This window comes from Macaca nemestrina, chromosome 13, assembly GCF_043159975.1.
Source record: "Macaca nemestrina isolate mMacNem1 chromosome 13, mMacNem.hap1, whole genome shotgun sequence".
NCBI lineage: Eukaryota > Metazoa > Chordata > Mammalia > Primates > Cercopithecidae > Macaca > Macaca nemestrina.
This window is the reverse complement of record NC_092137.1, coordinates 116386190-116400042: the sequence shown is the minus strand read 5'-3', so window position 1 is coordinate 116400042 and position 13853 is coordinate 116386190. Positions and strand designations below refer to the sequence as shown.

The window sequence follows — 13853 nt, the reverse complement described above, 5'->3', positions numbered from 1 at the left end:
TTATTTAGGAGACATTTCCTCCTGAATTTGTTCTGTTAGCCATCTGAGTACTACTCCATTGTCAGAAATTAAATAGGAGCAGATGTTATCATCAGTGAAAATCATCAATAGATCAGAAGTTTTCCTTTTGACATCTATATTCTATAATATTTAAAAATATAATAGCATGTTTTCCAATAGCATATTATTTCATTTTCCTCTCTTGTTTTTCCCCACATTCTGGTGTAAACTGCTCTGCTTCTCTCTTCACCTTCTTGGGGGTCTCTTTGAGCGTAGAAATTGTGATGGTGGTAGAATTAAGTGATATGAGTAAACCAGGGTGAGATTTTTTTTCCACTCCTGGAATGAGGGCACCTTTGGACTCTTGGCCTTCTAAGGAACTTAAAGACTTAAGTTCCTTTAATGCCCACATCTATGGCTCATATGTCTCTCTATTCTTCTATGGTGTTAAGCAGTGGGATCTTAAAGTAGATGCTTAAAAACACATTGGCTAATGGGTTTCTTGGTTAGCATGGGAGGTTTAAATATAAACAACTTTATATGTAATTTTTCTTTTTCAATGAATCTATACTAATTACTTATGACAGTCACTTAAATTTGTACTTAAACAACATTTTATTTACACATGAATTAAAAGAGTCAATCTTACCTCCTAGATGGAAAAACATACGACGCTTTTGTGTCTTACTTAAAAGAATGCCGACCTGAAAATGGAGAGGAGCACACCTTTGCTGTGGAGATTTTGCCCAGGGTGTTGGAGAAACATTTTGGGTATAAGTTATGCATATTTGAAAGGGATGTAGTGCCTGGAGGAGGTAAGACGGAATGCCAGACAGAAAAATATTCGAGATAGTTTCTTTTTTAAAAAGGATTGAGCTAGCTCCCAGATGGCTATCCCATTTCCTTAAAAACAAATGAATAAGGTCCTTTAAGCCAGAAATAACCAGGTGAGTCAACAATTGATAGTGAGAAAACAAACTACCGAGCTTCCAATAGTCTCTTCTCTTGGGTTGTGTTCTTTGTGCTTCATGGTTCTCTGAAACGTTGGGGAAAGGGAGAGGGCATTTCCATTTCAGAACTGGGTCCAGAGCTGGCGTTATCATGAAGCATTTATTTAGAAATGACCCACGGTAAGACTGTACCACAGTAGCAGTTCCAAATTTCACATGTGATGTGTGGACTAGTTAATCCTCACTAGTAACTCTTACTAGAAATAAACACAGGTTAATTATTACTAGAAAATGCACGATTTTTATTGTGTTGATATTGGTGATGAAATTTAAGTAGAAAATGCAAAAACTGTAAAGGAAAAAAAAATAAAAGGAAAGCAGTGATTCCCATCAGATCATAGCTATGATATTCAATGTTTTCTTTATTAACATAGGAATACAAATAGCCATAGTGCATATATTGAAGCAAATTACGGTTAATTTTTTTTTTAAATGAGTAACATTTTTAGGTTGTCTCTGAAGTCTTCCAGAACAAACATTTAAAATCTGGTGTCAAATTATTCTGGATACTGATGCTTAAAAAACAACAAATGTTTTATTATTACCATCATTAATTTATTAATCTAATATTTATTGGATACTATTCCTGTGCCAAGTTCTGAACTGGACATCAAAGATGTAGCAGTGAGAAAGAAATAGTTACATCCCCCCCCCCACCATATTCCAATTTATAAAGGAAAATATTGCCAACTTACACTACTGTTTAGTAATAAACAACTTGTCAAAAAAATATGCCAGATTATCAGATGCATACATTGTGGTATTTTTGGGTAACAGTTCTTTGCATCTAAGACGGCATATTGTTACTTAGAAAGCATTTATTCTGGGCCATGTATCTATTTTACTATATTTTTGTTATTTTTCTAGAGGTCTTTTTTGAAAATAGGTTTATTCTTAATTCATAAATAAAAATAATGATCAAATATTCAGTTGTAATTAGGTTTGGTTAAACCTCTATTTGAGAACAGTGAGAGATCTAGAACAAGGGTTGACAATTTACCAGCCACAGGTTCCATCACACCTGCAACGCTTATTGAAACACAGCCACACACATTGGTTTACCTGTTACCTGAGTCTGCATTTGAGTGACAACAGAATTGAGTAGTTGTGACAAAGACAGCATGACCTGCAAAGCCTAACGTGTTTACTACCTAGCCCTTTGCAGAAAAAGTTTGCCAACCCCTGGTCTAAAATAATGGATGGTTTTGTTTTGTTGTGCCTTTTTGTCTTTTAATCTTTAAATTCTGATTTTAGCATGCTCTTTTATGCTTGAGGAGAAGCAGGATAGTATAATAGGAAAATGTATTCCACTTGGGTTCAGATTCTGAGTCTGCCACTTATTAGCTATGTGACTCTGAGCAGGTTACTTAACCACTCTGTGCTCTGGCTTCCTTGTCCGTTAAATGGCGGTGATAACGATATCTTCTCTGTAGGCTATTATGATGATTACATTAGTTAATATACAAAAAAATCATTTAAAATAAGGTATGGTACAGAATAAGTGCTAAGTAGATATTCATTATTATTGTTACCTAGAGAGTTTTTAATAAGCATATAAAATTGAGAACAAATGGTTTGTCTTAAAGAAAAACTTATTAGTGAGGTTAGGAGTTCATATAAAATAGGACTGTGCAAAATGACTTTTATCTCATGTTTCCCCTTTCAGTTATCTTAAATTAATATGGGTTATCTTGCATTTTTCAGCTGTTGTTGATGAAATCCACTCACTGATAGAGAAAAGCCGAAGACTAATCATTGTCCTAAGTAAAAGTTATATGTCTAATGAGGTCAGGTATGAACTTGAAAGTGGACTTCATGAAGCATTGGTGGAAAGAAAAATTAAAATCATCTTAATTGAATTTACACCTGTTACTGACTTCACATTCTTGCCCCAATCACTAAAGCTTTTGAAATCTCACAGAGTTCTAAAATGGAAGGCCGAGAAGTCTCTTTCTTATAACTCAAGGTTCTGGAAGAATCTTCTTTACTTAATGCCTGCAAAAACAGCCAAGCCAGGTAGAGACGAACCGGAAGTCTTGCCTGTTCTTTCAGAGTCTTAATCTTCAGAAACACTGAATGGCAAATAGAACTCAAGATACTCTGGGGACTGAGCGTATGAACCTGTTCATAACAAAGGCTGTGACTCAAAATATTTAACTCTGTAAAAATCCTGTTCACAATTTGAAGATGAACTAGTCATTAGGTTGGTGGGAATAAGACTAAAAGATTGCGCTGTGGGCTGTGGTCACGTGCTCTCAGAAGACCTGGAATTCAAAAGAAATGGAGTTCTTCTTTTTCTCCCTCTTTCATAACTGGATGCAACTGCTCTTACTCAATCCCATATTCAGCAAGTGTGAAGCCGGGCGTGATGCAAAATAACCTGTGCCCTACAAAAAGGGCGCATCTTGAAGAGTTTTAATGCCAGTACTTAATTTGAATGAGGGGATGTTAAGTTCATGAAGAGGCATTTTCTAGGCACCAGTGGGTGAGGAGTAACTGAAATGCTGCTTTCACTCCCTAACATCATGGATCGGGTTGTGCATGGGATGTGGGAGGAGGGGCTGGCAGGGCTGCCTTCAGAGCCTGCAGGGCCTCAGCCTCAGGATGTATTTAATTTATCACGGCCACAGTTGCAGCCAACGGTTCTCGAAAGCTCATGTGGATCTATTTATGGGAACTTCTTAAAAGGACCCCAGAATAGATTTTTATCTTTCACAAGACACACAAATTCTAATTTAGTTAATTATCTGGGCCTTTCACTTTTGATGGTCTGAAACATTGGTTGATTTTTGTGTGTGTGTGTGTGGAAACAAGCCTTTATTAACCTTTATTTTGAAAAACATTTTAACTGGACATAGAATTTCAGGTTGGCACATATTTTTCATTCAGTACTTTAAAAATGTTCTTCCAATGTCTCCTGGCTTACATTGATTCTGACAAAGCATCTTTAATAATTCTTATCTTCATGGAATACTATGCAGCCATAAAAAGGATGAGTTTGTGTCCTTTGTAGGGACATGGATGCAGCTGGAAACCATCATTCTTAGCAAACTATCACAAGAACAGAAAACATTGGTTGATTTTGTGTGAATGTTTGTATCAAAATGTTTGCCAGGTTGCATTAGCCATTGAATAGCAAAAAAACTGATAGTTACTTGCTTGGTTTTTAAAAATTACATATTAAAAATGCCCTTAGCATGAAGGCAGCATGGTGTGGCAGTTAAGAGATGGGTTGTGCAGCCCATCCTGAGCTCCAGTTCTGAGTTTGCTACTTACTTCTGTGGCCTCTGGAACCTCATCCAACCTCTCAGTGCCTCAGTTTCCTCATCTGTGAAATTAGAATTTATAATAATTGTACCTACCTCCCAGGGGTAACTAAGTGAATAAATATAAGTAAAGAACTTGCAGTGGTTCCTGGCACAAACTCAGCACTCTCTCAGTGTTGCCATGACTATTTTTATTATCATTAGTAATGATTACTTAGATCAATTATTTAGCGGTGGACTAATGGAAGCTACAGAGCAGGGAAGGGAAGCAGACCTAGGGAGGAAGGCAGTTTTGATTTGAGGAGGTTTGCACACATAGAGAAGCATATTGGAGAAGCTTATCCAGAGCAAAAGATCTCTCTCCATTGAACATCTGCCTCTTTTGATGTTGGAAGATGCATGTCTTACTCCCTAAACAGACCCCAGCACTGGGAGCCTTCTTGATGATCTCAAAAGTAATAGCTATTCAAGAAAATCACCAAGTCACTGAAACCGGGAGTTTGGAAGGCTGATGAGAACGCATGGGAGCAACATGAATGTTCTACAAAACTTTAAAGCAGAGACTGTTTCAAACAGATGTAGCAGATACTACTGAAAACCAAAGGAGAGTGAGATTGTGTAAGAATGTGATTTCATGTTTGTAGTGCTTACAATTTTGTGCACCAACTGGATGGCTAGAAAGGGTAAAATAATTTAATTAATAGCTCATATTTTATGTGTGAAAACATATTAGTGAACATATATAATCAAAATAGATTTCATTGCTATTGCATAGTCTCTGATACATAGAATGATTTTGCTTTTCTCTTTTATTATACTCGCTTTAAAATACTTGAAATAGATTTTGTATTGAATGCATTTCAAGTTAAATGTGTTAAATGTATACATTAGATGTGTGCTTTAAAATGCATAAAATACGTTGAAATACATTAATGAACCATTAGTCTAATGCCTTTATTTTTGAAATGTCATGACGTCTTTTTCACTTACTTTAAGATTCCAATTCCTCGTTCTCAATGTGGACTCCTACCTGTTTAAATAGAATATGGGCCATTCAAAAGGTACTCGTGCACCTCTCTCTTTTTAAATGTCAAATTGCCTTGCACCTACATTCTTGTTTCACACCTTCCATCCGGGAGCGAAATAATTCCCTTCTGTTTCTCACAAGCCACTCAATACTAAACACAGCGTCTTCACATGTCAGATAATTAATGGGCATATTTTTAAATTCTGGTTTAAACATCCCCAACCAGGACCAACAAATAACTTTTCAGGAATAAAACAGCTTTCTTTTCCATGGTTCAGATGCCCTTAAACTGTGAAATCTATTTCAGAGAATCAGCACAACTACCTCTCTAGGGCATGTGAAGAAGCACCTCCTACATGTCTGTCATGTCCTAGAAGGATTTACTCATTAGAGCTGTATCCTCTCAAAGCAGAGAGAAGCCTTAGGCCCCACATATTCCAAACCCAGAAACTTGAGGCATGGTAACTCCAGGGACTTGGCCACAGTCGCACACGAGCGGCCTGACCAGGTTGGCACAGGACGGCGTACGGCCTCCTCTTGGAGATGAGCATCTCGGAGGCTGCAGGCACTTTTCTGGGGCCAAAAATTTAAACTAAGCGGGCCTAGGGCAGGGGCCTGCAGAGAAGAAGCAGGCTGCCTAGGACTGGCTCCGAGGAGGAAAAGAGAGTGAGAGGGATGTTCAGGATTCCTTATAAGCCATTAAAAAATAGGCATTCAAGTTCAGTGCAGAGTGAAAGAGTACACACGATGGAGGACACCCGCCCACTGCATCCTCTGCTGAGATACAGAGAGTTGGAACCCCCGGCATCTACTAGGAGCCCGGCCTGTGTTGAGGCAAATGACAGGCCAGTTGGGTTTGCTGGGGCTCTCAGCGAGGCGCAGAAAGGAGGCAGTTGTCCAAAGAGAGGACATTAGCAAAATCAGTTCCTCGAACCAAGGGGAATCATAGCTGGAAATGCTCAGAGGAATTAACCTGTCACCTTGGTCTGAAGTTCAGTTGTGAGGGAGAGGACCCAGGGTTAGCAGAAGCCATCAGTCTGAGCAGACGCTGCTCTGAGCAGTGCGACCTTAAGCAATACAATCTTCAAAGAGTGACCGAGCCACAGACCTAACAGGAAACTCATGGGCAGGCCTCAGGGCCTTCCAGCCCCACCTGCATGCCATGCTGATAGTGATCACAGTCCAGGCTGGGAGCTTAAGACCAACACCTAGATTTCTGTGTGAGGCTTTTGAAAATTTTTATCTCCTTCTAGCATATAACTCGCGGGTGCACAGACACACCCGGAGAATGCCATACCTCATTTACATGATTGCTACAATTTGATGTGTGTGCTTGATCATTAATAGTGAACGTGTTAACTGACTTTCAAATAGTGGCTTGGGAGTCTCGGGGTTGTGACCCAGGGACCATCCTAGATGGTGGAATGGAAAATTGGGGAACATGGGAGCTGGGCTCCTGGATCTTCCCCTTCACCTCACTGCTCCCACACCCTCCACATACCACAACTAGAGCCACACTGCTTTTATCCATGTTGTATGTTGAGGCCTTACTTAACATTTAACTTAACAAAACAGAATACTTCTCAGGAGGTCATGGTTTAGATACAATGAATATAATTTTCTCTAGCCAGTTTAAACAGAAATCATTACAGAATTATTTAGAGAGATGAAGAAACGGACTCTAGGCTCCTCTTCCAGGGATGTCTTCCAAAGTCATACAAAAAACCTGGGCTGCCAAATAGAGCTGTTGATCTTGCCACAACCAGAAAGAAATCTGTGCAACCAGGAAGCTCTTGCTGCAGCTGCCGGCTCCAGAACCGGACAGGCTGAAGTCTAAGTTGACTAAAAGCTCTCTAATGTGGAATTGTTGGTTGAGAAGGCCAGTTGCTTCTGTGCACCTAACTGCAAACGCCAGGAGCAACAGCTTTGAGTAGTAGTCTTAGCAGGAGGTGAGGCTGGGCACTGCCGTTCAAACATCAGCAGAAATGGCACTGCGGGTTCCACCTTCTGATCCAAGCCTTTTGCTTTAGATATTCTCCAAGTGAACACTATTAAGATGAGAGATGAGACAATAGCAAAGCACAGAGGTCAGTAAGTCAGTGCCTTAGACTTAGAGTTTTCTCTAGAAGACCATTTGGCTGTGGTTACTTGCACATGGGCCTGAGTAGAAGCCATCTTGGTCATAGGGTGACCTTGGAAAGAAATAGACTAAGGCCACTTATACTGGGTTTTATACCACTTGCAACCAGACTTAATATAGACAAATATAAACTCCAAAACATGCCTTAGAAACAATGCCCTCTATAACGAAATTGACTTTAGAATAATTATCTCAAACAGCCTGTGAAAATGAAGGAATGGACAAATGGCTCTTTAGAAATATGTGTAGCACAAGAATTAACTTTAAAACTTTCAAGATTCTGTTACTTTGTTTATTTCTATTCAATGATCATGTGCACTGTGTACAGAATGAAGTTAAAAGATGAATGAAGGTTTTACTAAGATATGACCCATAACTGGCACTTTTTAACAAATATACATGAAATTAAGCATTTATTTGAGGGCTGTCCTCTTGGAAGTAAGCATGTAAGTAGATCACACACTTTCTATAATGATATTTTTGAATCAAACCACTTTTAACAATTCATCTTTAGAAACTCACAAACCAAGGTAGAAAATAGCCAATACCCTTACATTTTCATTCTTTAGTCATGTATTTTTGAAATTACCAAAGTCACTTGAGCTAAGCCTGATGAGTAATGGTGATAACCAAGTTGATTTTTTTTAAAAATCAAAAGCAAGGTGTGATGTTAAAGTTGCATTTGTTTTCTGCAGTGAGTTGCAAACCAGTTACTGACTTTTCAAGTTGTTTCTCTTGATTTTCAGTGTTATCATATTATTACACTCAAATTGTGAAACTTAGAAAAAGTATGGCCAAGAGAGAATTCAAGCTTATATTAAGTGAAGAGGCAAAAAGAGAGCACTTGGCTGCTTTAACGTTACATTTTAAAATGTTTATTATGAAACATTTGAAACATACGAAGTAGAAGGAAATATGCAACAAATATTCATATATCTACAATCCACACTCAAAGACTGTTAACATTTTCCCATATTTAATTTATCCCTATCTTTTTTTCATACTGGATGTTTTTGTTATAGGTTTCTTGCATCGTGATTACGTTACTCTTGAATACTTGTGCGTGCATCTCCAGTAAATAGATGCTTATCTTCAAAATCACAATTGCCAACATTTAACAAAATTAACAATCATTTTCTAACACTAAAATTGTCTGTCTTTGGCCATCTTCAAGTTGATTCCTAAGTTCTTTTGACTCTACTGTAGTATGATCATTTCCTAATTTTGTTGTTGTGATTTTCTGATATGGGATGGTGTTCCACACTTGTTCTGTTCTTAGTCCCAGACAAAGCCATTTCTCTAAGGAGCCATGGTTCCTTTCAGTGAGAAATTGTTTTTAGAGACCACAATTTGGGTCTAACAGTTGCACACTCTTAACTCAATGTTTCTAGGCTTTCTAAGTAGATATAACAAGGAAATACATAAACATCCATTAAATGAATTCTAAGTTAATACTGAAAAGTCCAATTTAAATTTAGGACCACAGGTTTTACTTAGCCTCATCAATTTTACATTGGAAACACTGCCATGCAGAAAATTCCAATTCCCAATGGCATCAATATAATTGTTAATTTGCTTTATCCCACAGTGTACATACATCCAATATGCATATATTTCAAAGAATTATTATACCAACACATCCATTAATATTTTGTTTCTAAAAACAGCTGAAAACATTTTTGTACCATTTTATCCCTTGAGAATATTTCACTATAATAATGAGTCATCATTGTATTCTAAAGTTATTTGAAATTATTCCTCTTATTGTGTTTTTGTTAGTTAAACATATTTATTTGTTTTGTTTTGATTTTTAGGAATTGATTTTCAAATTTTTATTTTGTTTTATAATAGGGCGAAAATGTTTTTCAAAATGGTATTGGTTTATCCTTCTACATTTTTATATAAGTAAATATTCATGCATTTTTTTCTTGTCACCTCTCACAGATAAATGGCAGATATTATATACAATGTCTCCCCTTGATTTTGCCACTTGATAATATATTCTACAGATCACTCTATAGTTGTACATGGAACTATTTCTGAGAGATACTTTTTTATACAGATACATGGTATACCATTGTGTGGCTGTACCATGCTTTATTCAACCAGTCCCAAATATTTCCAGTCTTCTGCTCTTACAATTTATGTTACAAAGAAGTCTTATGCATGCATATTTCGTGCTTTTTCCCTAGAATATTTTTGGGATATTAGACATAGGATTGCTGGGTCAAAGGGTAATACATATGTACTTTTGCTCCATATTGCCCAATTCATCTTTTAGGGGTTGTAACATTTTGTATTCTTACCATCAATGTCTAGGAGTGCTTGTCCCTTAGCTTTGGCCCATTTCTCTATAGAGATTTTGATCTCTTTCATTGCCATTGTGGGAAGGTTTTTACATGTTAGACATATTAAGACTTTATGATGTAAATTGCAATTGTTTTCCAGTTTTTTTTTTTTTTTTTTTTTTTTTTTTTTTTTTTGCTTTCAGTATTTATTCATTCCCAGATTTTAAAAGAATTAATCCATTCTTTCAATACTGATATGGACTCAGTTTTCACTTTAAATCTTCAATCCATTTGGAATTTATTATGGTGTTTAGTCTGAGAAATTGATCCATTGCATTGTTTTCATATGTCTGTGTACTTATCACAACATCACCTCTTAAAATGGTCATTTTTTTATCCACTAATGTAAGATACCCATTTAATGTCTATTCAATTTCCATATCCTATTAGACCTAGTTCTGGACCATCTATTCCGTTCCATTGGTCAATGTGTTTTAAATTGACACATAATAATTGTACATATTTATGGGGTACACTGTGATATTTTGATACATGTATACATTATTAAAACTGAAATCAGGGTATTTAGCATATCCATCACGTCATACATTTATCATGTCTTTGTGATCAGGACATTTAAAACCCTCTGTTCTAGCTATTTTAAAATATATAATACCATCATATTAACCATAGTCATCCTACGTGCAATGGAACCCCAAAATTTACCCCTCCTAACTGTACTTTTGTATCTATTAACCAATTTCTCCCTATCCCTCTGCTTCCCAGCCTGTGGTAACCACTATCCTAACTCTCTACTTCTATGTGATCAACTTCTTTAGATTCCATGTATGACTGAGATAATGTGGTATTCATCTTTCTGTGCCTGGCTTATTTCACTTAACATAATGTCCTCCAGGTTTATACATGTGGCAAATGACAGGATTTCTTTTTGTTAATTGGATAAATAATATTTTATTGTGTATACATACTTCGTTTTCTTTATGCATTCATTCACTGATAGACACTTAGATTGATTCCATATCTTGGCCATTGCAAATACTATTGCAATAAACATGAGAGTGCAGATATCTGTTTAACACTGATTTCATTTCACTGGGGGGATATATACTCAGCAGTGGGATTGCTGAATTATACGGTAGTTCTATTTTTCAATTATTTGAGGAATCTTAATACTGCTTTCCATAATGGTGTACTAATTTACATTCCTACCAATAGTAAATAAAAGTTTCCCTTTCTCCACTTTTGTACCAGCATTTATTTTTTTATCTCTTTGATAATTGCCATTTTAATTGAGGTGAGTTTATATCTCTTTGTAGTTTTGACCTACATTTTCCTAATAATTAGTGATATTGAACATTTTTTTTTATATACCTGTTGGCCATTTGTATATCTTCTTTTGAGACATAGCTATTCAGATATTTTCTCCACTTTACCAGTATTAATTCTAATCCATGAACATCGAACACCTTTCCAATATTTTTAGTGGTCTTCAATTTTTTAAATCAATGTTTTATAGTTTTAAGTGTGGAGATTTTTCACCTGCTTGGCTAAATTATTGCTAAGAATTTTATTTCTTTTGTAGCTGTTGTAAATGGGATTGTTTTCTTGATTCCTTTATCAGACAGTTTGCTATTTGGGTATAAAAATGTTACTGATTTTTGTATGTTGATTTCATGTCCTGCAACTCTACTGAATTTATTAGTTCTCACCATGTTTTAGTGGAGTCTTTGGGGTTTTCTATACACATTATCATGCAGTCTATAAACAGGGATAATTTCATTTCTTCCTTTCGAGTTTTGATGCCTTTTACTTATTTCTCTTGCTTGTTTACACTGGCTAGGACTTCCAGTACTATATTGCATAGAAGTGGTGAAAGTGGTCATCCTTATCTCATTCCAGATCTTAGAGGAAAAGTTTTTAATTTTTTCCCATCTAGTATGATATTAGTTGTGGGTTTTTATATATGGTTTTTATTGCATTGATGTGGATTTTATATATGGCTTTTATTGCATTGACATACCTACACCTTTTGTTCCCAATTTGTTGAGAGCTTTACTATGAAGGAATGTTAAATTTTGTCAAATGCTTTTTCAGCATCTATTGGAATGATCATACAGTTTCTGTCCTTCATTCTGTCAGTGTGATACATCATGTTTATTGATTTGCATATGTTGAAACATCCTCACATTCCTGGATTAAATCCCACTTGATGATGGTGAAAAATCTTTTTAATGTGCCATTGAACTCAGATTGCTAGTATTTTGTTGAGGATTTTTGCATTTATTATATCAGGAATATTGGCTGTAGTTTTCCTTTTTCATTGTGTCCTTGTCTGATTTTGGTATAAAGGTAATGCTTGCCTTGTAGAATGAGTTTGAATGTATTCCCTTCTCTTCAATTTTTAAAGAACAGTTTTAGTGGAATTGGTGTTAGTTATTCTTTAAATGTTTCATAGAATTCAGTAATGAAGCTATCAGTTCCTGGGCTTCTCTTTGATGGAAGACTTTTTACTGATTTAATATTATTATTTGTTACTGATCTCTTCAGGTTTTCTGTTTCTTCATGGTAGGTTATATGTGTCCAGAAATGTGTCCATTTTTTCTAGTTTATCCAATTTGTTGGCGTATAATTGTTCACAATAGCCTTTTAGGATCCTTTATATTTCTGTGGTATCGGTTGTGGCATTTCCTTTTTTGTCTCTGATTTTATTTATTCTAGTTTTCTCTACTTTTTTTCTTAGTCTGACTAAATAGATGTAACAGACATTTCCAGAACATTCCACTCAACAGCTGCAGAATATAGATTCTTCTCAACTGCACATGGGACATTCTCTAGGATAGATCATACAGTAAGTCACAAAACAAGTCTTACAAAATTTAAGAAAATTAAAATCATTTCAAATATATTTTCTGAGTACAATGGTATAAAACTAGAAATCAATATAAGAGAATTTTCAAAAACTTTACAAACACATGGAAACTAAACAACATGTTTAGTGTTTTTTTTAAAAAAAACATAAATGAATGTTTATTTTTGTTCAAATTTTCTGCAACTTTGGAGGTGATCATATAGTTTTTTTCCATAGAGAATGTTAATGTTTTCATAATATCAAACCAACTTTGCAGTTCTGGGATAAACACCACTTCATACTAATGAATTTTAAAAATATGTATTTTGTGTGATAGTATTTTATTTAGGACTTTGTGTATATGCTTCTAAGCAAGATTGGTCTGCAGTTGTGTGTATGTGTGCATTATTAAATATTAGTAGACAGTTAAAATCCTTACATATTTAAGAAAATTCTTTACTATGAAAGGCCAAGATTAACAAATAACAAAACGGAACTTGGAGGAAATGGAGATAAGCCAAAGGAAAACCATATTTAAAGAACAAACTTTAATATTTTCAGAGAGACAAGAAAATATATTACTTCAGAGCATAATAAAAATAACTTGGAAATTAAAAATGAATTAACTGAAATGGAAAAGACAATATCAGGGTTGGAAAATGATGAAGTGTTACCCAGAATGTAAAACAAGGAGCTAAATAAATAAAAATAGAAAAAAAATAGAAGAATTTGCAAATTAGTCTAAATTAAAGTAATAGAATATCTATAAAATGACAATAAACAGAGACTCTTTAAAATGAGAATAAAAAACAAAAATAATATTTTTGGAAATAAGAAAGTATCTGAAAATAGAATGATATGAAGTTCCAGATTGAAAGGGCCCACCAATTAATTACTCAGCAAAATGGAGACAGAAATGCCTTAACATTTGGGAGACAATGGCATTATCTCCTAAATTTCTCTACTGAGTCAAACAATTATTCAACTATGAGGATAAAATAGATATTTTCAGACATGTAAGGCCTCAAGATATTTCCTGCCATGTCACTTTGTCTGAGATCTCCTGGAAGAAGTGGTCCTCCATAAAGAGAACATATAGTACTTTGTGCTTTAGAGAAACAGAATCCAGCTAAGGAAAATGGTGGAAGGCATCTCCAGATCTCCAGACTGATGATAAATGGAAATCCAATGCTGGAAATTGTGCATTTGCCATATTTAAGCAGAAGAGCAAGTTCCAGGTAGATGGTCTTTAG

The 13853-nt window shown here is 35.5% G+C and overlaps 1 protein-coding gene across 2 annotated transcripts in view; it reads left to right on the top strand.

Moving 5' to 3' along the window:
* Nucleotides 1-5316, top strand: part of LOC105490127 (interleukin 18 receptor 1) — a 43392-nt gene extending 38076 nt beyond the window's left edge. For both annotated transcript variants that reach the window (XM_011755506.3, XM_011755504.3), the window contains 2 exons: nt 657-815; nt 2715-5316. In XM_011755506.3, the coding sequence (XP_011753808.2) occupies nt 657-815; nt 2715-3070 (515 nt within the window). In that variant the 3' untranslated portion in view covers nt 3071-5316. The remainder of the gene's footprint in view (nt 1-656; nt 816-2714) is intronic.
* The last annotated feature ends 8537 nt before the right edge of the window (nt 5317-13853 follow it).